Genomic DNA, 22997 nt, shown 5'->3' with positions numbered 1-22997 from the left:
GTTCCCGGGGGAGGGGGAATGTTCCGGAGGTTCCTGGGGGAGGGGGAATGTTCCAGAGGTTCCCGGGGGAGGGGGATTGTTCCGGAGGTTCCTGGGGGAGGGGGAATGTTCCGGAGGTTCCCGGGGGAGGGGGAATGTTCCGGAGGTTCCCGGGGGAGGGGGAATGTTCCAGAGGTTCCCGGGGGAGGGGGATTGTTCCGGAGGTTCCTGGGGGAGGGGGAATGTTCCGGAGGTTCCCGGGGGAGGGGGATTGTTCCGGAGGTTTCCAAGGGAGGGGGAATGTTCCGGAGGTTCCTGGGGGAGGGGGGATGTTCCGGAGGTTCCCGGGTGAGGCGGGAATGTTCCGGAGGTTCCCGGGGGAGGGGGAATGTTCCGGAGGTTCCCGGGGGAGGCGGGAATGTTCTGGAGGTTCCCGGGGGAGGGGGAATGTTCCGGAGGTTCCCGGGGGAGGGGGGCCCTTATCCAAGCCCCTTGCGAAGAGGAGTTGGGAGGAAAGGGAAGTCACTCACCGCCCATGTCGAAGCCAATAACCGGCTCTGCAGCACCTTCCCCGTGCGTGGTGAGTGCGTAGCCCACAACACCTCCGGCCGGCCCTGACAGGATGGCCCGAGACCCGTTAAAACTCTCCATCGGAGTCAGCCCACCGTCTGACTGCATGAACAGCACCCGTACGTCCTAGAGTGGAAAGGTATTCGGATTGAGGGGGTCCTGGGCAATGCTCCCTCTCAACATCACCACCGGTGCATGGCCTGTTTATTTAAATGCGCGGTACCTTGAACGGGACAGCTGGCGAGCGGCCTACGCGATACCTGCACAGATTGCCGCAGGGCCGCGCACCCACGCTGCTTACAGGGAACATTGCTCCTGGGGCTGAAGGGACGCACCTTCTATCCTTGAGTAATACTCGGCTCCCTCCCGCGGCCCCCATTGTCCAAATGGGTGGAGCTGCCTTTTGCCACGGTTTCTCCAGCCTCTATTGCCTGCCACTGGGAAACATCCCAGAGTGCCCGGTGTGACTCACTCCCCGGTTTCTCCGCCCTCCCTCCTGCGAGAAAGGGGCTGAGAATGGGAACTCGCCCTGTGGTGAATCACAGCGGGCAACACAGGAACATGTGGCCCAGCATAATAGTGCTCAAAATCCATTTCTCTCACACTCACTCGCACGCACACTCTCGTACACACAGCAACTTGTATATTATCAGAAAATGCTGGAAAAACTCAGCAGGCCAGGCAACATCCGTGGAGAGAGAAACAGAGTCAATGTTTCAGGTCAAAACCCTTCGTCAGGACTGAGAGAAAGAAAAGGCAGGAAATGAAACAAAAGGCAGTTTGGGGGCTGGGAAATGGGGGAGGGGATGAAAGAAGAGACATTAAGAGATATTCAAGGTGAGACGAGATGGTAATAGGACAGGTAAAGAAACAGACAATGGCTCGAGATGAAGTGTGAAATACGCTGGCAGAGTGAGAGACAGCTGCCATGTGGGAGAGAGAAAAAGGAAAAGGCACAAACTGAAAGTGTGGATAAAAAATATAAAAATGTAATAGGGGCCGAGGTTATGAAGAGCCATTGTTTGTTTCTTTACCTGTCCTATGACTATCTCGTCTCACTTGAATATCTCTTAATGTCTCTTCTTTCATCCCCTCCCCCATTTCCCAGCCCCCAAACTGCCTTTTGTTTCATTTCCTGCCTTTTTTTCTCAGTCCTGACGAAGGGTTTCGACCCGAAACGTTGACTCTATTTCTCTCTCCACGGATGTTGCCCTGGCCTGCTGAGTTTTTCCATCGTCTTCTGTTGTTATTTCGGATTTCCAGCATCCGCAGTATTTTGCTATCGAACTTGTATATTATTATTTATATATATATAGCGCCTTTAACGTAGTAAAACGTTCCAAGGCGCTTCACAGGAGCGATTATCAAATAAAATTTGACACCGAGCCACATAAGAAGATATTAGGACAGGTGAGAGGTAGGTTTTAAGGAGCGTCTTAAAGGAGGAGAGAGAGGTAGAGAGGCAGAGAGGTTTAGGGAGGGAATTCCAGAGCTTAGGGCCCAGGCAGCTGAAGGCACGGCCACCAATGGTGGAGCGATGAAAATGCTCAAGAGGCCAGAATTGGAGGAGCGCAGATATCTTGGGGGTTGTGGGACTTGAGGAGATCACAGAGATAGGGAGGAGGCGAGGCCACGGAGGGATTTGAACACAAGGATGAGAATTTAAAAGTCGAGGCGTTGCTTAACCGGGAGCCAGTGTAGGTGAGTGAGCAACCGGGGCGATGGGTGAACGGGACTTGGTGCGAGTTAGGACACGGGCAGGTTACAGAGGCTAGAAGGTGGGAGGCTAGCTGGGAGAGTGTTGGAATAGTCAAGTCTAGAAGTAACGAAGGATTCAGCAGCAGATGAGCTGGGACAGAGTCTGGTGATGTTCCGGAGGCGGCCTTAGAGGTGGCCCGATTGGTTGGAGCTGCCGGTTGCCACGGCTCCTCCAGCCCGATTGATAGGAGCGGCCCATTGCCACACACACTCTCCTACGCGCACACGCAAAGGGTGCACACACACTCACTCGCGCGCACACTCAACTCACACATACGACACTTGCACAAAACCCACATGCACTCACATACATGCACACGCACAGATATGCCGGCACACAAACACACACACACTCAACGCTGGGGGGATCACTCGAAGTTTAAATTGATTTTCGAAAAACAGAGTTCCATAAAAGAAGTTCCTGTCTTTTCACATAGTTAAGCCTTTACTTTCAGACTGTCCTGGAATCCTGCACAGAAGCTGTTGAGGTATCTCTTAATGCACGGCGTCAGGTAGGCATCGGCACAGGCCGTGTAACCGCGGGGCACGGCGCGAACCATCGGCATCACTTCCGAGGAGAGGGAGACGTGCTTGAACCCCAGCCTCTTCGCCAATTCCCCAATTTCTTTTTCGTGATCGGACCACCTGGTGAGAGAGAAAACCCGTGATTTATAGGAGATGGGGAAATCACTCAAATCATACCTCAGAGGGACAAGCGCGACGAGGGAGCGTTCCCGAACAGGCAGCGCGAGGGAGCGGTCCAGAACAGGCAGCGCGAGGGAACGTTCCCGAACAGGCAGCACGAGGGAACGTTCCAGAACAGGCAGCGTGAGGGAACGTTCCAGAACAGGCAGTGAGAGGGAATGTTCCAGAACAGGCAGCGCGAAGGGAGCGTTCCAGAACAAGCAGTGCGAGGGAACGTTCCAGACCAGGCAGCGCGAGGGAATGTTCCAGAACAGGCAGCGCGAGGGAGCGTTCCAGAACAGGCAGCGCGAGGGATCGTTCCAGAACAGGCAACTCGAAGGAATGTTCCAGAACAGGCAGCACGAGTGAACGCTCCTGAACAGGCAGCGCGAGGGAACATTCCAGAACAGGCAGCGCGAGTGAACGTTCCAGAACAGGCAGCGCGAGTGAACGTTCCAGAGCAGGCAGCGCGAGGGAACGTTCCAGAACAGGCAGCGCGAGGGAACGTTCCAGAGCAGGCAGCACGAGGGAAACGTTCCAGAAGAGGCAGCACGAGTGAAGGGTCCAGAACAGGCAGCGTGAAGGAACGTTCCCGAACAGGCAGTGCGAGGGAACGTTCCAGAACAGGCAGCGCGAAGGAACATTCCAGAACAGGCAGCGTGAAGGAACGTTCCTGAACAGGCAGCACGAGGGAACGTTCCAGAACAAGCAGCACGAGTGAACATTCCAGAACAGGCAGCGTGAGGCATCGTTCCAGAACAGGCAGCACGAGGGAACGTTCCGGAACAGGCAGCGCGAGGGAACGTTCCGGAACAAGCAGCGTGCGTGAACGTTCCAGAACAGGCAGCGCGAGTGAATGTTCCAGAACAGGCAGCACAAGGGAGCGTTCCAGAACAGGCAGCGCGAGGGAACGTTCCAGAACAGGCCGCGCGAGAGAACGTTCCAGAACAGGCAGCGTGAGGCATCGTTCCAGAACATGCAGCGCGAGGGAACGCTCCAGAACAAGCAGCGTGAGGCATCGTTCCAGAACAGGCAGCGCGAGGGAACGTTCCAGAACAGGCAGCGCGGGTGAATGTTCCAGAACAGGCAGCACGAAGGAACGTTCCAGAACAGGCAGCGCGAGAGAACGTTCCAGAACAGGCGGCATGAGGCATTGTTCCAAAACAGGCAGCGCGAGGGAACATTCCCGAACAGGCAGCGCAAGGGAACGTTCCAGAACAGGCAGCGCGGGGGAACGTTCCAGACCAGGCAGCGCGAGGGAACGTTCCAGAACAGGCAGCGCGAGGGAATGTTCCAGAAAAGGCAGCGCAAGGGAACATTCCAGAACCAGTCGCGCGAGGGAACGTTCCAGAACAGGCAGCGCGAGGGAACGTTCCAGAACAGGCAGCGCGAGGGAACGTTCCTGAACAGGCACGCGAGGGAACAGTCCAGAACAGAAGATTGATCTCCCGGGCACTGCTGCCTGTGTACACCTCGCACGTGAGCTCCTGGCAGCAATATCTGAGACCCCTCCAGCGTCCCGCATTTCCCCCATCATCATCGGACCTGGTTCCTGGAACCTGCCTTCCTGCTGCTCGAGGCCCCCCTGTGCTGCTCGAGGCCCCAGGTGCTGCTCGAGGCCCCAGGTGCTGCTCGAGACCCCACTGTGCTGCTCGAGGCCCCAGGTGCTGCTCGAGACCCCCTGTGCTGCTCGAGGCCCCGGGTGCTGCTCGAGGCCCCACTGTGCTGCTCGAGACCCCACTGTGCTGCTCGAGGCCCCAGGTGCTGCTCGAGACCCCCTGTGCTGCTCGAGGCCCCAGGTGCTGCTCGAGGCCCCATGTGCTGCTCGAGACCCCACTGTGCTGCTCGAGGCCCCAGGTGCTGCTCGAGGCCCCACTGTGCTGCTCGAGACCCCACTGTGCTGCTCGAGGCCCCAGGTGCTGCTCGAGACCCCCTGTGCTGCTCGAGGCCCCAGGTGCTGCTCGAGGCCCCAGGTGCTGCTCGAGGCCCCATGTGCTGCTCGAGGCCCCACTGTGCTGCTCGAGGCCCCAGGTGCTGCTCGAGACCCCCTGTGCTGCTCGAGGCCCCGGGTGCTGCTCGAGGCCCCACTGTGCTGCTCGAGGCCCCCCTGTGCTGCTCGAGGCCCCGTGTGCTGCTCGAGGCCCCGTGTGCTGCTCGAGGCCCCATGTGCTGCTCGAGGCCCCCCGCTCTGCTCGAGGCCCCGTGTGCTGCTCGAGGCCCCGTGTGCTGCTCGAGGCCCCCCTGTGCTGCTCGAGGCCCTGTGTGCTGCTCGAGGCCCCCCGCTCTGCTCGAGGCCCCCCGCTCTGCTCGAGGCCCCGTGTGCTGCTCGAGGCCCCGTGTGCTGCTCAAGGCCCCCCGCTCTGCTCGAGGCCCCGTGTGCTGCTCGAGGCCCCGTGTGCTGCTCGAGGCCCCATGTGCTGCTCGAGGCCCCCCGCTCTGCTCGAGGCCCCGTGTGCTGCTCGAGGCCCCGTGTGCTGCTCGAGGCCCCCCTGTGCTGCTCGAGGCCCTGTGTGCTGCTCGAGGCCCCCCGCTCTGCTCGAGGCCCCCCGCTCTGCTCGAGGCCCCGTGTGCTGCTCGAGGCCCCGTGTGCTGCTCAAGGCCCCCCGCTCTGCTCGAGGCCCCGTGTGCTGCTCGAGGCCCCGGGTGCTGCTCGAGGCCCCCCGCTCTGCTCAAGGCCCCCTGTGCTGCTCGAGGCCCCGTGTGCTGCTCGAGGCCCCCCGCTCTGCTCGAGGCCCCGGGTGCTGCTCGAGGCCCCCCGCTCTGCTCGAGGCCCTGTGTGCTGCTCGAGGCCCCATGTGCTGCTCGAGGCCCCCCTGTGCTGCTCGAGGCCCCCCTGTGCTGCTCGAGGCCCCCTGTGCTGCTCGAGGCCCCCCTGTGCTGCTCGAGGCCCCCTGTGCTGCTCGAGGCCCCGTGTGCTGCTCGAGGCCCCCTGTGCTGATCGAGGCCCCGGGTGCTGCTCGAGGCCCCCCTGTGCTGCTCGAGGCCCCCCTGTGCTGCTCGAGGCCCCCCGCTCTGCTCGAGGCCCCCTGTGCTGCTCGAGGTCCCCCTGTGCTGCTCGAGGCCCCGTGTGCTGCTCGAGGCCCCCTGTGCTGCTCGAGGCCCCGGGTGCTGCTCGAGGCCCCGTGTGCTGCTCGAGGTCCCCCTGTGCTGCTCGAGGCCCCGTGTGCTGTTCGAGGCCCCCCTGTGCTGCTCGAGGCCCCGTGTGCTGCTCGAGGCCCCGTGTGCTGCTCGAGGCCCCCTGTGCTGCTCGAGGCCCCGTGTGCTGCTCGAGGCCCCCTGTGCTGCTCGAGGCTCCCTGTGCTGATCGAGGCCCCCTGTGCTGCTCGAGGCCCCCCTGTGCTGCTCGAGGCCCCGTGTGCTGCTCGAGGCCCCCTGTGCTGCTCGAGGCCCCCCTGTGCTGCTCGAGGCCCCCCTGTGCTGCTACCTGTTTCAGGCTCCCAGACACACCCTGCCCGACTTGGAGTGACTGTTCATGTCACGGCCAACCTGCTTCGCGCTATTGACACTGTGTGATTTTGGGATAGGGTTAGAATTAGTGGTTAGTGTTAGAGTTAGAGGTTAGGCTTACGGTTAGGGATTAGGCTTAGGGTGTTAGGCTTAGGGTTAGAGGTTAGGCTTACGGTTAGGGATTAGGCTTAGGGTGTTAGGCTTAGGGTTAGAGGTTAGGCTTATGGTTAGGGATTAGGCTTAGGGTATTAGGCTTAGGGTTAGAGGTTAGGCTTATGGTTAGGGATTAGGCTTAGGGTATTAGGCTTAGGGTTAGAGGTTAGGCTTAGGATTAGGGATTAGGCTTAGGGTGTTAGGCTTAGGGTTAGAGGTTAGGCTTAGGGTTAGGGATTAGGTTTAGGGCGTTAGGCTTAGAGGTTAGGCTTACGGTTAGGGATTAGGCTTAGGGTGTTAGGCTTAGGGTTAGAGGTTAGGCTTACGGTTAGGGATTAGGCTTAGGGTGTTAGGCTTAGAGGTTAGGCTTAGGGTTAGGGATTAGGTTTAGGGCATTAGGCTTAGGGTTAGAGGTTAGGCTTAGGGTGCTAGGGTTAATGGTTAAGCTTAGGGTTAGAGGTTAAGGGTTAGTTAGGATTAGGCTTGGAGTTAATGGTGGTGGTTAGGATTGGATGTTAGGCTTGGGGCTAGTGGTTAAGATTACAAACAGTTTATTTATTTCATCATTGGCAACTCAGTGTCAGGGGCAGAAGCTGAAACAACAGCAGAGATGCCTATTCCAATACACCAAGGACAGAACGTTCTAGAACCGGCACCAGGAGAGAACATTCCAGCACCGGCAGAGAATGAGGGAACATTCCACGAGAAGGATGTAGGAATGATTCAGAGCTAGTAGTATGAGGGGATGTTTCAACCTTAGCAGGGAACATTCATTGGCAGTGAACAAGGAGTGTGTCCGTGAGTGGGGCCAGAGGGCAGGAGCTGCTGGTTCCACAGACCCGAATGGCACAGCGAGCGGGCGGAGGGGGCCGGCAAATGCCCGTCGACTTACGTGTAGGAATGGAGCAGGACCACTGCCAGGCTGTGGATGCCCCTCGACAGGACACCCGTCAGCTCCCCTTCCAGCTGCCTGGTGTTCACTCGTCTCCACTGCTCCACTCGCTCCCCCGTGGATCCTGCCAGACGGGAAGAAACATTCAAAATCAATGTCTGGCTTACATAGTCATTCCCAAAATAACAACAGCTTGTATTTATATAGCGTCCGCAACGCAATAAAACGTTCCCAAGGCGCTTCACAGGAGCGATTATAAAACAAACACATAAGGAGATATTAGGGCAGGTAGTCAAAGAGGTGGGTTTTAAGGGGCGTCTTAAAGGAGGAGAGAGAGGTGGACAGGCGGAGAGGTTTAGGGAGGGCGTTCCAGAGCTGAGGGCCCAGGCAGCAGAAGGCACAGCCACCAATGGTGGAGCGATTAAAATCGGGAATGCGCAAGAGGCCAGAATTGGAGGAGCGCAGAGATCTCGGGGGGGTTGTGGGGCTGGAGGAGGTTACAGAGATAGGGAGGGGCGAGACCATGGAGGGATTTGAAAACAAGGGTGAGAATTTTGAAATCGAGGCATTGCTGGACCGGGAGCCAATGGAGGTCAGCGAGCAGAAGGGTGATGGGTGAACAGGACTCGGTGCGAGTTAGGACACGGGCAGCCAAGTTTTGGCTCCAAAACCGTCCGAAACACTCCAAAACACTCCAAAGCACACCAAAACACTCCAAAACAGTCCACAACACTCATACACACGGAAAAACACTACATAACACTCAAAAGCACGCAAAAACGTGGAGGGTAGAATGTGGGGGGCCAGCCAGGAGTGCGTTGGAATAGTCGGGTCTGGAGGTAACAAAGGCATGGATGAGGGTTTCAGGAGCAGATGAGCTGAGGCGGGGCGGAGGTGGGCGATGTTACGGAGGTGGAAGTAGGCGGTCTTGGTGATGGAGGGGGATATGGGGTCGGATGCTCAGCTCGGGGAGTCAAAATACGACAAGGAGTCTGATGCAGGAGACTGAGGGACAGAGAGCCGGAGATATGAAACTGTGAGGGACAAGACGCTCAAGGCAAGAGACCAGGGCTCAGGGAGAGCTTCCTGCTCTTCTTTAAATTGTACTGCGGGATCAGGAGTCTGAATGAACTACTAAACCGAGGCCCTGATTGCCCTCTCAGGTGAATGTAAAAGAACCCATAACCGCTTTCAAAAGGGAAGTGGGTAAATATTTGACAATGAAAAAATAATTCACTGGGTGAAAGGAAAGGTTGGGGGCTACGGGGAGAGCTCTTTCACAGGGTGGACACGAGCACAATGTGCTGTTAAATTCTATGATTCTATTCTGGATGATTGACGTGCTGTGGCATGGACACAACCTACCCACGACTGTCTCTAGTCCGGCCTGTTTAGGCAGCTGGCAGCCACCCTGCTGTAAAACCACTCGCTCGTCAACTTCAATCACCTCCTCGTACAACACCTCCGGCATCACGATCTCCTACAGGAGACAGAGAGATAGAGTGAGAGACCGTGCAGAGGGAGTGAGAGAGAGACCGTGCGGAGCAGGAGAGAGCGAGACGGTGGGGGGGTGGGCAAGAGAGAGCGAGAAAAAATGAGAATGTGTGGGAGCAGAAGGGGGCTTTGGTGATACCACACCTGGAGTACTGTGCACAGTTTTGGTCTCCTTATCTAAGGAAGGATATATTTGCCTTGGAGGTGGTGCAACGAAGGTTCACTGGATTGATTCCTGGGATGAGGGGGTTGTCCTATGAGGAGAGATTGTGTAGAATGGGCCTATACTCTCTGGAGTTTAGAAGAATGAGAGGTGATCTCATTGAAAGATTCCGAGAGGGCTTGACAGGGTAGATGCTGGGAGGATGTTTCCCCTGGCTGAAGAATCTACAACTAGGGGGCACAGTCTCAGGATAAGGGGTCGGCCATTTAGGACTGAGATGAGGAGGAATTTCTTCACTCAGAGGGTGGTGAATCTTTAGAATTCTCTACCCCAGAGGGCTGTGGAGGCTCAGTCGACAGATATTGGTAGATTTTTGGACTCTAGGGGAATCAAGGGATACGGGGATAGTGCAAGAAAGTGAAGTTGAGGTAGAAGATCAGCCATGATCTTATTGAATGGCGGAGCAGGCTCAAGGGGCCGTATGTGTCTTGTTTTGCACACTTTGTACAAAAATAATAAATTGCAGGACAACGGAGTATTATAGTTTAAACTCTTTTATGAAGCATTAGGTCTGTAATCTCAATCATACAGCACAGTGGGGACAAGATGGAGTTAGGACCCCTTACAGATGCCTGCAGGCCAATGACAACTCAGCATGTGATCACATGTGAATATAATAGGTATTCCTTACAGATGCCTGCGGGCCAATGATAATTCAATATGCAAATGTTACATCCCCTTTCTTTTAAAAGAAAAATGTTGTGCATTACTTTTAAACCTTTCTTCTACATAATGTTCTCGGTAGCATAAACATATAAGTAAACTCAGCATTTAATTAGCACTGAAAACATCTCAACGTTTCAATAACGAGGTACAGTTTTTTTTAGGGCAGCGATCCGCCTACACCCTTTGACAGTTCACAAGTCAAGGATAACTCTAGGCTTGACCTCTCGTCCCGACCTTGTGTGGTATGGAACTGAGCATGCTCCTGAATCGGTCAATAAATCAGGTTCAGGTTTCGGTTCAGGTAGGTATGATGTGTTTTGTGTATTGCTCTGTTCATCACACTCTGTTGAACTGATCCTCTCGTCGGAATGACGGTGTTGTTCCTTGGTGTTCAGGAGGTGCCTGCGATTGCGGCGGTACACCTTGACGTAATAAAGACTCACTACGCACTTGGTTATACATAAAGCAAGGCTTTAATCGACTTGTAACAAAACATGGAGGTCTAGTTAGTAGTCACTAGCTTCCTGTTTCCAAACTGTCTCTGGCCAAGGTGGGCCCACGCCCGAGTATTTATACTCCTCGGGCGGGGCCTTTAGCTGGCCGTTCAGTAGTACTTCCTGAGTTACTTCTTGTAGAAGTTGCGATTTATGACATTCTTCCTCCCTAAAAGGTTTGGAAGTCCAGTCTTCCTTTAACGGACTAGGCGGACCAAAAATAGCCGTAGTCGTTTCGCTTTCTGCTTGTGACCGGAAGGCACGTCTCCCCGGACCGTGTCCTGGTCCCTGGGTCGCTTGGCCCGTACCGGTAAGTCAGTAGAGTCCGCGTCGTCTTGATTGTCCTGTGGAGGCCTGGGAATATCATGATTCCAGGTGCGGGTCCCCACAGGCGCAGAGCTGGCCTCATCCTGGGTCATAGCCGGAGATTGTCCAGCATCCTGATTTCGGGTGGCCATCCTACGGGGAGCGATCGGCTCCCTGAGTTGATCCGGTAGCACTGCCGGCAGATCCCTCGATGTCCCAAGTAGGGCGTCATCTTCATAGGGGTGCGAAGTGTTGACATCATCGTCGTGGGATCCTACATCATTCGGGCCCGTGTGACCGGTTGGGCAGGGAGCCAGATCTCTGAGCGAGACGGTGGAATCCCGGCCATCGGGGTACCGCACATGCGCATACGTGGGGTTTACCTCCGTTAACTCCACCTCGTCAACGAGAGGGTCGTTCTTGGCCGACCGGACGAACCTCCGGAGTAGCACAGGGCCTGGAGCCACCAACCATGACGGTAGAGATGTCCCATGTGTAGAGCGATGCCAGAACTTGAAGAATCGCTCATGAGGTGTGACATTAATGGATGTGGAGAGAAGAGACCTGATAGAGTGTAACACGTCGGGGAGCACAGTTTCCCACTGCTGGTCTGGTAGGTTGCGTGACCTCAGTGCCAGACGGACAGCGCTCCAGATGATGGCATTGTATCGTTCAACCTGTCCATTGCCGATTGGGTGATATGGTGTCGTCTTACTCGAGGTGATTCCCTGTTGGGAGAGATAACTTTTAAGTTCACTCGACATAAAGGAGGGACCCCGATCCGTGTGGATAAAATTGGCCGTCCCGCAAAGGGAAAAGACCTGATCGAGGCATTTAATTACCGTAGAGGTAAGCATATTAGGACAGGGGAAGGCAAAGGGAAAGCGTGAATACTCATCTATCATCGTAAGTAGGTAGGTGTTCTGCGTCGATGAAGGCAATGGCCCTTTAAAGTCTATGCTGAGCCTCTGCATAGGCTGCATTGCATGTATGAGTAAGTCATCTGATGGCTCCTCGGGCGGCGCCCTCAGCTGGCCGTTCAGTAGTACTTCCTGAGTTACTTCTTGTAGAAGTTGCCATTTATGACACACCTGTCCTTCTGGGGTGCGGACGTGATACGATCACTCAGTGTCAGCTGGCTGGATGATGACTGCTGGCTTCCAGTAGTCATGCTCCTGGATTCTGATGGATTCTCCATTGTGCAGCGGCAGCAGTAGTCTAGCTGACCTGTCATAGTATCTCTTTTGGTGTTGCTGTCTCTGTATACGTTTTGCATGCACTTGCTTGCAGCTGACGACCTCTGGCTGCAGCTGCTGGTTGGTGCTTGGAAGGATTGAGCGAAGTCTGTGGCTCATCAACAACTGTGCTGGTGACTTGAAGTTGTCAACCGGAGTGTTGCAGTACTCAAGGAGACTGATGTAGGGGTCTCTTTTGTCCACTTTGGCTTTGTCCATGAGTGTTTTTGCAATCTGGACAGTTTTTTCAGCAAGGCCATTACTTTTGAGTCACTCACAGGTAAGCTGTTGTACACCATGTGCACCTGCACATCCATGCCTTCACTGAGGCTGCTGTCCTGGTAGCTAAGAGACTTTCTGGAGAGCGTGTCTGCGACAGGAATGTCTTTGCCTGGATGGTGAATGATTGTGAAGTCGTACTTCTGTAGCTGAAGGATCATTCTCTGTAGCCTTGGTGGGGCTGCGGCTAGTGGTTTCCTCATGATTGACTCGAGGGGCTTGTGGTCGGATTCCACAATGACTTGTCGGCCATAGACGTACTGGTGGAAATGCTTACATCCAAACAGAATTGCATATAGCTCTTTCTCGATTTGAGCATAGTTGATTTCACTGTCTGTGAGAGATCTGGAAGCGTAGCCGATGGGCTTTCCTTCTTGCAGTAATACTGCACCTAGTCCGTACTTTGACGCATCCACTTGTAGTCTGAGCTCTTTGTTGGGGTCGAAGTAGGCAAAAACTGGTCCTGGTTCTCTGGTGATTAGGTCTTTCATTTTCTGAAATGCTGTGTCATGTTGTTTGTCCCACAGGAACTCATTGGATTGTTTGAGCAACTGACGCATGGGTGCGTTGATTTCGGAGAGGCTCGGGGAAAACTTGGTTAAGTAGTTAACCATACCTAGTACTGTCTCTAGTTCTGCGCGGTTCTTCGGCGGCTCCATCTTCTTGATGGCGGAGATTTTCTCTGGATCCGGCTTAATTCCATCAGTTGAGAGGCGATGCCAGAAATAACTGATCTCGGTGGATCCGATTATGCTTTTCTCGGGGTTGAGCCGGATACCTTTCTCTCGTGATCTTTGTAGCATCGCACGGAGGTTCCTGTCATGTTCCTCTCTATTCCTGCCATAGATGAGGATGTCGTCTACGATTGCGACTACTCCGTCGAGGCCTTCATAGGTTTCGTCGATCTTCCGCTGGAGTTCATCCTGAGCTGAGATAAGACCAAATGGTAAACGCAGAAATCGGTAGCGTCCAAATGGTGTTTTGAACGCTGTTAGCTTAGATGACTCTTCCGTGAGCTTGATAGTCCAGTATCCTGATCGTGCGTCCATTACACTGAAGTAACGTGCTCCCACTAGCTTGGGTGTGATGTCATCTAGCGTTGGTAGAGGGTAGTGAGGGCGTTTGATAGCCTTGTTCAAATCTCTGGGGTCGAGACAGACTCTGAGCTTGCCTGTACGTGGCTTCTCAACCACTACTAACGCGTTTGACCCACTGTTGTTTCTGTTTCCCGTACGATGATTTCTGTATTCTCCATGCTCTGCAGCTCCTCCTTCAGGCGACTACGTAGAGCAAGGGGTATCCTTCTCAGTGGGCAAACCACAGGGGTTGCTGCTGGGTCAAGGTGAATAGTGCATTCACCTGGGAATAGTCCGATTCCTTTGAAAACGTCAGCAAACTCCTCCATGACTGTCTGCTTCTCAACTGGTGCTGTCAATGATAGCACCAGCTTGACGAGGTCCATGTCTAAACATGCCTTTAGACCTAGCACTGGAGGTGCTCGAGTGTCAACAATGTAAAAGTCCAACATCATGTCGCTTTCTTTGTACTTACATTTCATCACGCATGTGCCTTTTACAATGAGCTGCTCACCCCCATAGCCGGTCAGTCTGCGTGAGGTGGGCTGTAGCTCACACTCATCCTTCAAGCTGTGATACTCACTCAGAGGAATTACATTAACTTGAGCTCCAGTGTCTAGTTTAAACCTAAGCTCTGTGCCCTGTTTTCCTATCTCAATATCGGCAAAGGCTTGCTCAGTCTCTGAAATCTGTTTTTTCTGTGACACAGATTCAATAAACAGTTCCTCTGCATTTGGCTCTCTATGTGAGGGTGCCAGTCAGTTCCTTCTGTAACCTCTAGATGGCACCTTCACTTGTTTGTTCCTCTTTTGTAGGACCAAAATAAATTGAACAAATAAACTGTAACTAAAACTCTAATAAATCTTTAAATAAAGCTTAACAAATCAAATTAAAATTTGGTCGTTTAATCCAATTATGCACTCCAGTCCCCGCGGCGCCCACCGGTCACGGAAGTGCTCGAGCGCGCCGGCGGACACCGCGTGCTCCATCTCCAGGGCCACCCGGGCGCAAACATGGCCACGGAAGAGAGGGAGGCAATCTGGCCGGATGACCCCCTCGACCGCCCGCTGCCTGGACCAATTGATGGCTTTTTTCGCCAGGCCCAGGAGCAGACCCACGAGGAGGTCCTCCAACCTGCCCGCTCCCCTCCGCACCGGGTGACCGTAGATCAAGAGCGTGGGACTGAAGTGCAACCAAAAATCGAGGAGCAGCCCCTTCAAATAATGGAAGAGGGGCTGCAACCTCACACATTGAACATAAACATGGAAAACGGACTCCTCCAGACTGCAGAACAAACAGGCGGTCTGGGTGTCCGTGAATCTATTTAACAATATATTGCACGGGACTGCTCCGTGCAACACCCTCCAGGCCAAGTCCCCAATAGAACAAGGGAGGACTCCCGCATAGAGAGCCCTCCATTGGGGACCTCCGCCTCCGCCGGAAGGCAAAACGGTGTCCGGACGGCAGGCGAAGATGACAAAGTGGAAGGTGTGCAGGAGCAGCCCGTACAGGAAACCCCTCCGTGCAGAATGAAAAGGCACGGAGGGCATCTCCTCGAGACGGCTCAAGTTGTGAGGCGCCGGTACCCGAGGGGGGTTTCGGGGCAGGGCGCCGATAAGGAATTCCGTCCGAACGGGGGAAAGCTCGGGCGGGATCGCCTCACGCGCTTGAGCCGCCTCGATACACCTCGTGGCGCCGGGGTGCAGCGTCGCTTTCACCGCCTCGATGGCATCGACCGCGAGCCGGACGTTGTCCCAAGACATGCGCCGCGCCAACTCCTCCGGCGCCATCCAGCCCGCTCCTCCGCCATCGAGTAGGTCCCCGACTCTAGTCACCCTGCCAGGCACAGCCCTGCGTTCCGCCAGCCACCCGAACTCGCGGACGTGGAGGTGCGGATTCCTGAACAGCGGCTCCCGGAGGACAGCCGCCATTCCTGACGGGGGAGAGCTCCGCCTGCAGGCGACGTAGTTCCAAACCCATAGCAGTTCCTGGTAGAAGACAGGCAGCTCCCGCAGGCTGGCACGCCTGCCGCCTACTTCCAAAAACAGGAGCTGCATGTCGTAATTGAGGCCGTGCAGCTGGCGGAAAAAATACGTCGCCAGCGCACACCATCTCGGAGGATTCTCGACGTACAGGTATCTCTGCAGCGTCTGAAGACGGAAAGTCGCAGCCTGAGTGCGGAGGCACACCAACGCCTGACCGCCCTCCCTAAGCGGGAGACTCAGAACCGCGGCAGAGACCCAGTGCTTCCTTTTGTCCCAGAAGAAGTCGACGAGCTTCTTCTGTATCTTGGCGACAAACGCAGGGGGAGGGATCAAAGTGACGAACCGGTACCACAACATGGCGGCCACCAGTTGGTTTATGACCATCGCTCGACCCCTGTAGGACAACACTCGGAGCAATCCTGTCCAGCGTCCTAAGCGAGTGGTGACTTTGGCCTCCAACTCTTGCCAGTTCGCCGGCCAGGCGTCCTCGGCAGGGCTGAGGTAGACTCCCAAGTAGAGGAGGTGCGTGGTGCTCCAGGCGAAGGGCCTGAACTCCTCCGGCAGGGGGTCCACCCGCCACTGACCCACCAGGAGTCCAGAACAGTTTTTAAGGAGGCGGAGATCACCCCTCTTAGGCAGCAGGACAATAACCGCCCTGCGCCAAGAGAGGGGCATCTCCCCGGTCGCCAAACTTTCCCCCAGGACCCGCGCGTAGTCGCCCCCCAAGACGTCCCAGAACGCCCTGTGGAACTCCACGGTCAGCCCGTCCAGCCCCGGGGACTTTCCCCTAGAGAGCTGGCGGAGGGCGCCAGTCAGCTCCTCCAGACTCAGAGGAGCGTCCAATTTTTCGGCATCCTCCAGGCCGACCTTCGGCAGGTCCTCCCACAAAACTCCGCGCGCATCCTCGCTGGACGGATCCGGAGAGAACAGAGCCCCGTAATAGGCGCGGGTCTCCGCGCGGATTCCCTCCGGATCCGAGACCAGAGATCCGTCGTCGGCCAGCAGCTCCAAGAGCTGCTTACGGACCCCCCGTCTTTTTTCCAGCGAGTAGAAGAAGGGGGAGCCGCGGTCCAGGTCCCGCAGGAACTGGATCCGCGACCTCACGTACGCGCCTCGGGACCCGACAAGCTGCAGGTCCTTCAGCGCGCCCTTCTTCTCTTCGTACACCATCCGCAGGGCCGGGTCCTCGAAGACTTGACCGAGACGGGACTCCAGGTCGAGCACCTCCTTCTCCAACTGCCCGACCCGGGCCTCCCGCCTCTTGGTCGACCCCTTCGCGTACTCCTGACAGAAGAGACGGATGTGAGCCTTGCCCACATCCCACCATAGCCTCAAGGAGGGGAAGCCCCCCCGCTTCCTTCTCCAGCCGGCCCAGAACCGACTAAACGAATCCCGGAACCGTGCGTCCTCCAGCAGCAGGTTGTTAAAGTGCCAATACGTGGACCCCCCCCCCCCCGCGCGCAGCGGAACGAGCTCCGCCCACACCAGGTGGTGGTCCGTGCACGGCACCGGCCGCATGGAAGCCGCCGGAACGCAGGAGGCGTATGCCCGGGAAATGTAGAGGCGGTCGATTCTGGACGCTCCTCTCCCAGACCTCACGCAAGTGAAGGCGCTGGAGTCGGGATGGAGATTTCGCCAGACGTCCACCAAGTCGAGGGACCCGACCAGGTCCCTCAACTTCTCCATCGCCGCCGGGCATGGCAGGGTGCCCGTGCGGTCCCTCGCCTCGAGGGTACAATTAAAATCCCCCCCGAGGATGACGCACTCGCCCGCGTCGATGAGCCCAGAAGAGTGGACACTTCTTCAAAGAAGCGCGCTTGCTGCGCACCGGCCCCAGGGGCGTACACGTTCACTAGATGGAGCGGCACGCCCCCCAGGCGAACAGTGACCTGGAGCAAGCGGCCCGGCACGAGCTCCTTGACCCCCAAGATCTCCGGCTGAAAATGCGGGGCCAGCAAGATAGCCACCCCACTGGAAGCACTGGAGAGGTGACTCATGCTGACCCCTCCTTGCCACTCCAGGAGCCACGTGGCCTCGTCTCCCGGAACGGTGTGGGTTTCTTGCAGGAAGCACACCGCATACTTCCCGTCCCGAAGGACCGAAAAGTTATTAAATCTGCGGCTAGCTTCCCTGCTGCCGTTGATGTTGAGGCTGGCTATGGTTATCTTCATCTCAGAAGCATAGATCAACCTCTACTTATATCTAACGGGGGAAGGGAGAGCGGCCACTGGTCGACTGCCACTCCCTTAGCAGCCCAGTGAGGAAGGACCGGAGCTGACGCAGCCCGAGCGGGCTCACGCCCGCGTCCATGGCTTTGACGGCGGCGCGGGCCGACCCGACAAGCAGCGCCAGGTCCGACCATCTGTCGAGGGCCACCCGAGTCCTGTGACGACCCTGGCACGTGGCCACAAAGTCCCGGAGTTCCTCGATGGGAATGAGGGGGGTCCCGGCGAGGGACGGGAGGTCATCCATCGCCTCATCGGCGATGGAATCCCAGTCGTCCTCCGCCCCCACCACCGAGTCCCCGTCCTCCTCCGGGGGGTCGCCACCGGCGGCCGAGCCGTCCGTCACGCAATGCGCAGTGAACGGCTCGGCCGCGACGGCCGGCCCCGCCTCCGCCCGGATCCCATCCCCAGGATCGGTGGCAGAGGATTCCTCCCTGGGCTCCTGCAGGGGCGCCGGGCCAGAAGACGGCGGTGGTTCGGAGCCCCCCTCCGCCCCAGGCACCGGAACGACCGGAGAGACCGGAGAATATGTAAATCCGAGCTCCTCCAAGTCGCCCGGCGCCAGAGACACAGACAGAGGGCCTTCCTCTACCGCACCACCGGCCTCTGACCCAGCAGAAGGGGTATTTCTTGCGAAATCCTCGACGAGGTCGAGCAGCACCTGGGAAATGTCCGGGCCGCTTTGGGCGAGCTCATCTTCCGCGAGCTCGCCCGACCCAGACTCCAGGCCGCCCGACTCGTCGAGGGGTAACGCCACCGAAAGGGGATCGATTACGTCCGCGGGTTGTTCTGCGACCCCCCCCACGGGCAGGGCCTCGTCCCCATCCCCGGGAGGCACGAGCTGGACAGACACCTCTGCCTCAGCCTCCCTAGGGACAGGCGACCCCTGCCGATCGCCCACGATGACGACAGCGGTGGGGAGGGGCGCAGCACCCGCGGCAGGCGACGACTCCCCCTGTCCGGAGGGACCTTCCTCCTCCTGGTCCTCCTCCTCGTCCTGGGGGTCGCGCCTTCTTTTTAGAGCGGAGGGATAGTGGGAGACCTCCATTTCTGCAGGGGCCTCCCTTGCTTCCTCCGGTGGAGCAGGTTCGTCGGGTCCCTCGGGCCCGAGCCCGGCCGCAGGTTCTGGCGCTCCCGCCTCGGCGGTCGCGGCCACAGGCTCGGGCACGAGGTCCCTCCCACTCTCGCCCTCCCTGATTAACGCGGTAACGCGCTCGGGTGTCAGGGGCTCCAAGTCCAGGGGCACACCCTCCCTGGGGGGGCCCACCCCACGGTGTTTATTTTTCCGCGCCCTCTTCCCGACCGGACGCACTTCCTCCCCCTCGCCGGAGGCCTGGATGGCATCGACCTCCGACGACGACCGCACCTCGGTAGTATTTGTTTCGGGGGGGGGCGCGGCCAGACCCGGGGGGAGGAGCGGCGGCGGCGCCAGCCTTGGCCACGCCAGACGATCTGGCAGCCTTGGAGGCGGGGCAGTTTTTTCGTATATGCCCCACCTCCTTGCAGGCGTGGCACCGCACGCCGTCCGTCGTCCAGAAGACGCGGTGAAGGGTCCCCTCATGGAGGACCGGAAAAGCCCCGTCGGTCTCCCCCTCCCGCGCCAGCTGAATGAAGGCCTGGCGCCGGAAGGAGAAGACATGGCGAAGGCTGGCTTCCCGGAATCCGAGCGGGATCGGCGTGATCCCCGACCTCAACTCCCCAAGTTGGAGCAAGTGGGGGAGGAGGAGCTCACTCGAGATGTAGGGCGGGACGTTCGATAATACGACCCTCTGCGCGGTGGCCTCTAGAGGGTCCACCGGCAGGAAGGTCCCGCCCACGGTGAGCCCCTTGGTGATGGCCAGGGCCACCGCCCGCTCCGACTCCAGGAAGAACACAGCCTTCCCGTACATTTTCGAGGCGGCGAGTATGGCTGGAGGGCCGACAACCCCAGCCATGGCCTTCACGCACGCCTCGATGGTCATGTTGGGGTGGGTGTAGCTCTTCACCCCAAGCTTCTTTGTTATGAGTCGGAACGGCGACGGGGCAGCAGCAGAAGCGGGAGCGGCCGCGGCTTTGGTCGCCACTGCCGCATAGGTTCTTGCCGGCCCCGTCACCACCGCAGATGTGGAAGCCATAGTGGGGTGGTTCTTTAAAGAGCTACACACACCCCAAGTCACAGGCCCTACGGTGTTAATGGCCTTGGTAAGGTAAAAAGTCTTCCCTTGAGCAGAGGGAGTTTAAAGTAACTGGCCCGCCTCTCCCCTTGATGGAATTAATTGGGAGAGGGGCCTTCCTTCCCTCTGCTCAAGTGGCAATTAGTAGATTTAAAAGGAGGTGCCTTTTCAGAGAGGCAAAGAGAGGACAAAGAGAGAGAGAGAGGGGGGGGTGGGAAGGAGGGGGGCCGCAAAGGCAGGGTCCCCACTCAAGGTGGTATTTGGTGGGTGGGTGTCGGCAGGGTGCACTCCCCGATGGAAAAACAAAGTCTTATGCAGATGGTCTTCGGGCAGGGGGAGAAGATGTCTTCGCCTGGGTAGGCTGGAGAAAGCCCAGGCTCAGCCCCACACCAGGTCTTCTCAATGTAAGGGAAAAAGCTTCACCTGGGCAGCTCCAGCCGACCCAGGCCAGGCTTTCCGGCCCGTCTTCTTTCCTCCCCCCGCCTAAAATACAAAGTCTTTTAGGGGAATGCACAAAAGACACCCACCTGCAGATGTTGAAGGATGCAGCTCCTCCCCTCCTTCCAAGTTGGAGCTGAGTGGTGTTCCTCTCCCCTCTCTCCCTCTCCTGGACTGGAGGCCAAATTGGGGTTTAGGCAGTGATGGAAGGCCTCTCCAGTTGTAATGCTGGCCTCCTCTGTCCTCTCCTCCTCTCTCCCCAGGCACCTTGGTAAATGATGTTGAAGTTGTAGCTGGTAGGTTGCTGGTGGTGGTGGCCTGGGGTCTCTCCTTCCCCTCCACTCCCAGGCCAAGGCAACCACACACTCTCATAAGAACATAAGAACATAAGAAATAGGAGCAGGAGTAGGCCAATCGGCCCCTCGAGCCTGCTCCACCATTCAATAAGATCATGGCTGATCTGATCCTAACCTCAAATCTTCTATCACTCTGCATCCACCCGAACCCATGTGATCTCCCGGGAGAGGCGAAAAACCAGATAAAGACCCAATGGCCAATTTGGGAGAAAAAAATCTGGGAAATTCCTCTCCGACCCATCTAGGCGATCGAAATTCTTCCAGGAGATCACTCTGTCCCTATATTTTCTACAGTACTTACCTTCTGTAAAGGCGATCTCCACCCCAGCCAGGAACAGGAATAAAACCATCTCCTGAAATCTAACAGAATTAGAACACAGTAGGAGCAGAACAAGGCTACACGGCCCCTGGGCCCGCTCCACTACCCACAGGGCCATGACCATTCCGAACCCAGACTCATGTCCAATTTCCTGCCCGCTCCCCGTAACCCTTTATTCCCTTTACTTCTAGGAAACTATCTATTTCTGTTTTAAATTTATTTAATGATGTAGCTTCCACAGCTTTCTGGGGCAGCAAATTCCACAAACCTACCACCCTCTGAGTGAAGAAGTTTCTCCTCATCTCAGTTTTGAATGAGCAGCCCCTTATTTTAAGATTATGCCCCCTAGTTCTAGTTTCACCCATCATTGGGAACATCCTCACCGCATCCACCCGATCAAGCCCCTTCACAATCTTATATGTTTCAATAAGATCGCCTCTCATTCTTCTGAACTCCAATGAGTAGAGTCCCAATCTACTCAACCTCTCCTCATATGACCACCCCCTCATCCCCGGGATTAACCGAGTGAACCTTCTTTGTACTGACTCGAGAGCAAGTATGTCTTTTCTTAAGTATGGACACCAAAACTGTATGCAGTATTCCAGGTGCGGCCTCACCAATACCTTGTACAACTGCAGCAATACCTCCCTGTTTTTATATTCCAACCCCCTAGCAATAAAAGCCAACATTCCATTGGCCTTCTTAATCACTTGCTGCACCTGCATACTAACTTTTTGAGTTTCGTGCACCAGGACCCCCAGATCCCTTTGTACTACAGTACTTTCCAGTTTCTTGCCATTAAGATAATAACTTGCTCTATGATTTTTCCTGCCAAAGTGCATAACCTCACACTTTCCAGTATTGTATTCCATCTGCCAAATCTCTGCCCACTTACTTAGCCTGTCTATGTCCCTTTGCAGGTTTTTTATGTCCTCCTCACTCACTACTTTCCCTCCCATCTTTGTATCATCTGCAAACTTTGATATGTTACACTCGGTCCCCTCCTCCAAATCGTTAATATAGATTGTAAAGAGTTGGGGACCCAGCACTGACCCCTGCGGAACACCACTAGTTACTGGTTGCCAATCTGAGAACGAACCATTTATCCCAACTCTCTGCTTTCTGTTAGAGAGCCAATCCTCCACCCACGCCAGAATATTACCCCCAATCCCGTGATTTTTTATCTTGAGCAATAATCTTTTGTGTGGCACCTTGTCAAATGCCTTTTGGAAGTCTAAATACACTACGTCCACTGGTTCCCCTTTATCCACCCTGTATGTTACTTCCTCAAAAAACTCAAGCAAATTTGTTAAACATGACTTCCCCTTCATGAAACCATGCTGAGTTTGCCCTATTAAATTATGTTTATCCAAATGTCCCGTTACTGTCTCCTTAATAATGGACTCTAACATTTTACCAACCACAGATGTTAGGCTAACAGGTCTATAGTTTCCAGCCTTCTGCCTACTACCCTTTTTAAATAAGGGTGTTACATTAGCAGTTTTCCAATCTGCTGGGACCTTTGCTGAGTCCAGTGAGTTTTGGAAAATTATTACCAATGCATCCACAATCCCTACCGCTACTTCCCTCAAGACCCTGGGATGCAAGCCATCAGGTCCAGGGGATTTATCCGCCTTGAGTCCCATTATTTTACCAAGTACCACTTCCTTAGTGATTTTAATCGTATTTAGTTCCTCCCCCCCTAGAGCCCCCTGTTTGTCCAGTGTTGGGATATTCTTAGTGTCCTCTACTGTAAAGACTGATACAAAATAATTGTTCAGTGTTTTTGCCATCTCCATGTTTCCCACCATTAATTTCCCGGTCTCATCCTCTAAGGGACCAACATTTACTTTAGCCACCCTTTTTCTTTTTATATAACTATAGAAACTTTTACTGTCTGTTTTTATATTTTTTGCTAATTTACTTTCATAATCTATCTTCCCTTTCTTAATCAATCTTTTTGTTATTTTTTGCTGTCTTTTAAAGACTTCCCAATCTTCCATCCTCCCACTAGATTTGGCTACCTTATATGCCCTTGTTTTTAGTCGGATACTATCCTTAATTACTTTACTTAGCCACGGATGGCTATCTTTTCTTTTACACCCTTTTTTCCTCAGTGGAATATATTTTTTTTGGAAGTTGTAAAATAACTCCTTAAATGTACACCACTGGTCATGTACCGTCTTACCCTTTAATCTATTTTCCCAGTCCACTCTAATTAATTCCGCTCTCATACCTTCATAGTCTCCTTTATTCAAGCTCAGC

The 22997-nt window shown here is 55.6% G+C and overlaps 1 protein-coding gene across 6 annotated transcripts in view; it reads right to left on the bottom strand.

Moving 5' to 3' along the window:
• The window catches only part of oplah (5-oxoprolinase, ATP-hydrolysing), a 119902-nt gene that overhangs the window by 77991 nt on the left and 18914 nt on the right, over nt 1-22997 (bottom strand). For all 6 annotated transcript variants that reach the window (XM_085987282.1, XM_085987287.1, XM_085987288.1 and 3 more), the window contains exons 5-8: nt 8849-8963; nt 7484-7607; nt 2757-2952; nt 510-675 (exon numbers count right to left, since the gene is read on the bottom strand). In XM_085987282.1, coding sequence (XP_085843408.1) covers nt 510-675; nt 2757-2952; nt 7484-7607; nt 8849-8963 — 601 coding nt within the window. The remainder of the gene's footprint in view (nt 1-509; nt 676-2756; nt 2953-7483; nt 7608-8848; nt 8964-22997) is intronic.

The sequence above is a fragment of the Somniosus microcephalus genome, chromosome 5 (assembly GCF_052327205.1).
Source record: "Somniosus microcephalus isolate GS21.2 chromosome 5, FLI_Smic_1.0, whole genome shotgun sequence".
Classification (NCBI taxonomy): Eukaryota; Metazoa; Chordata; class Chondrichthyes; order Squaliformes; family Somniosidae; genus Somniosus; species Somniosus microcephalus.
The sequence above is the reverse complement of the archived record's forward strand: the minus strand, read 5'-3'. Positions and strand labels throughout refer to the sequence as shown.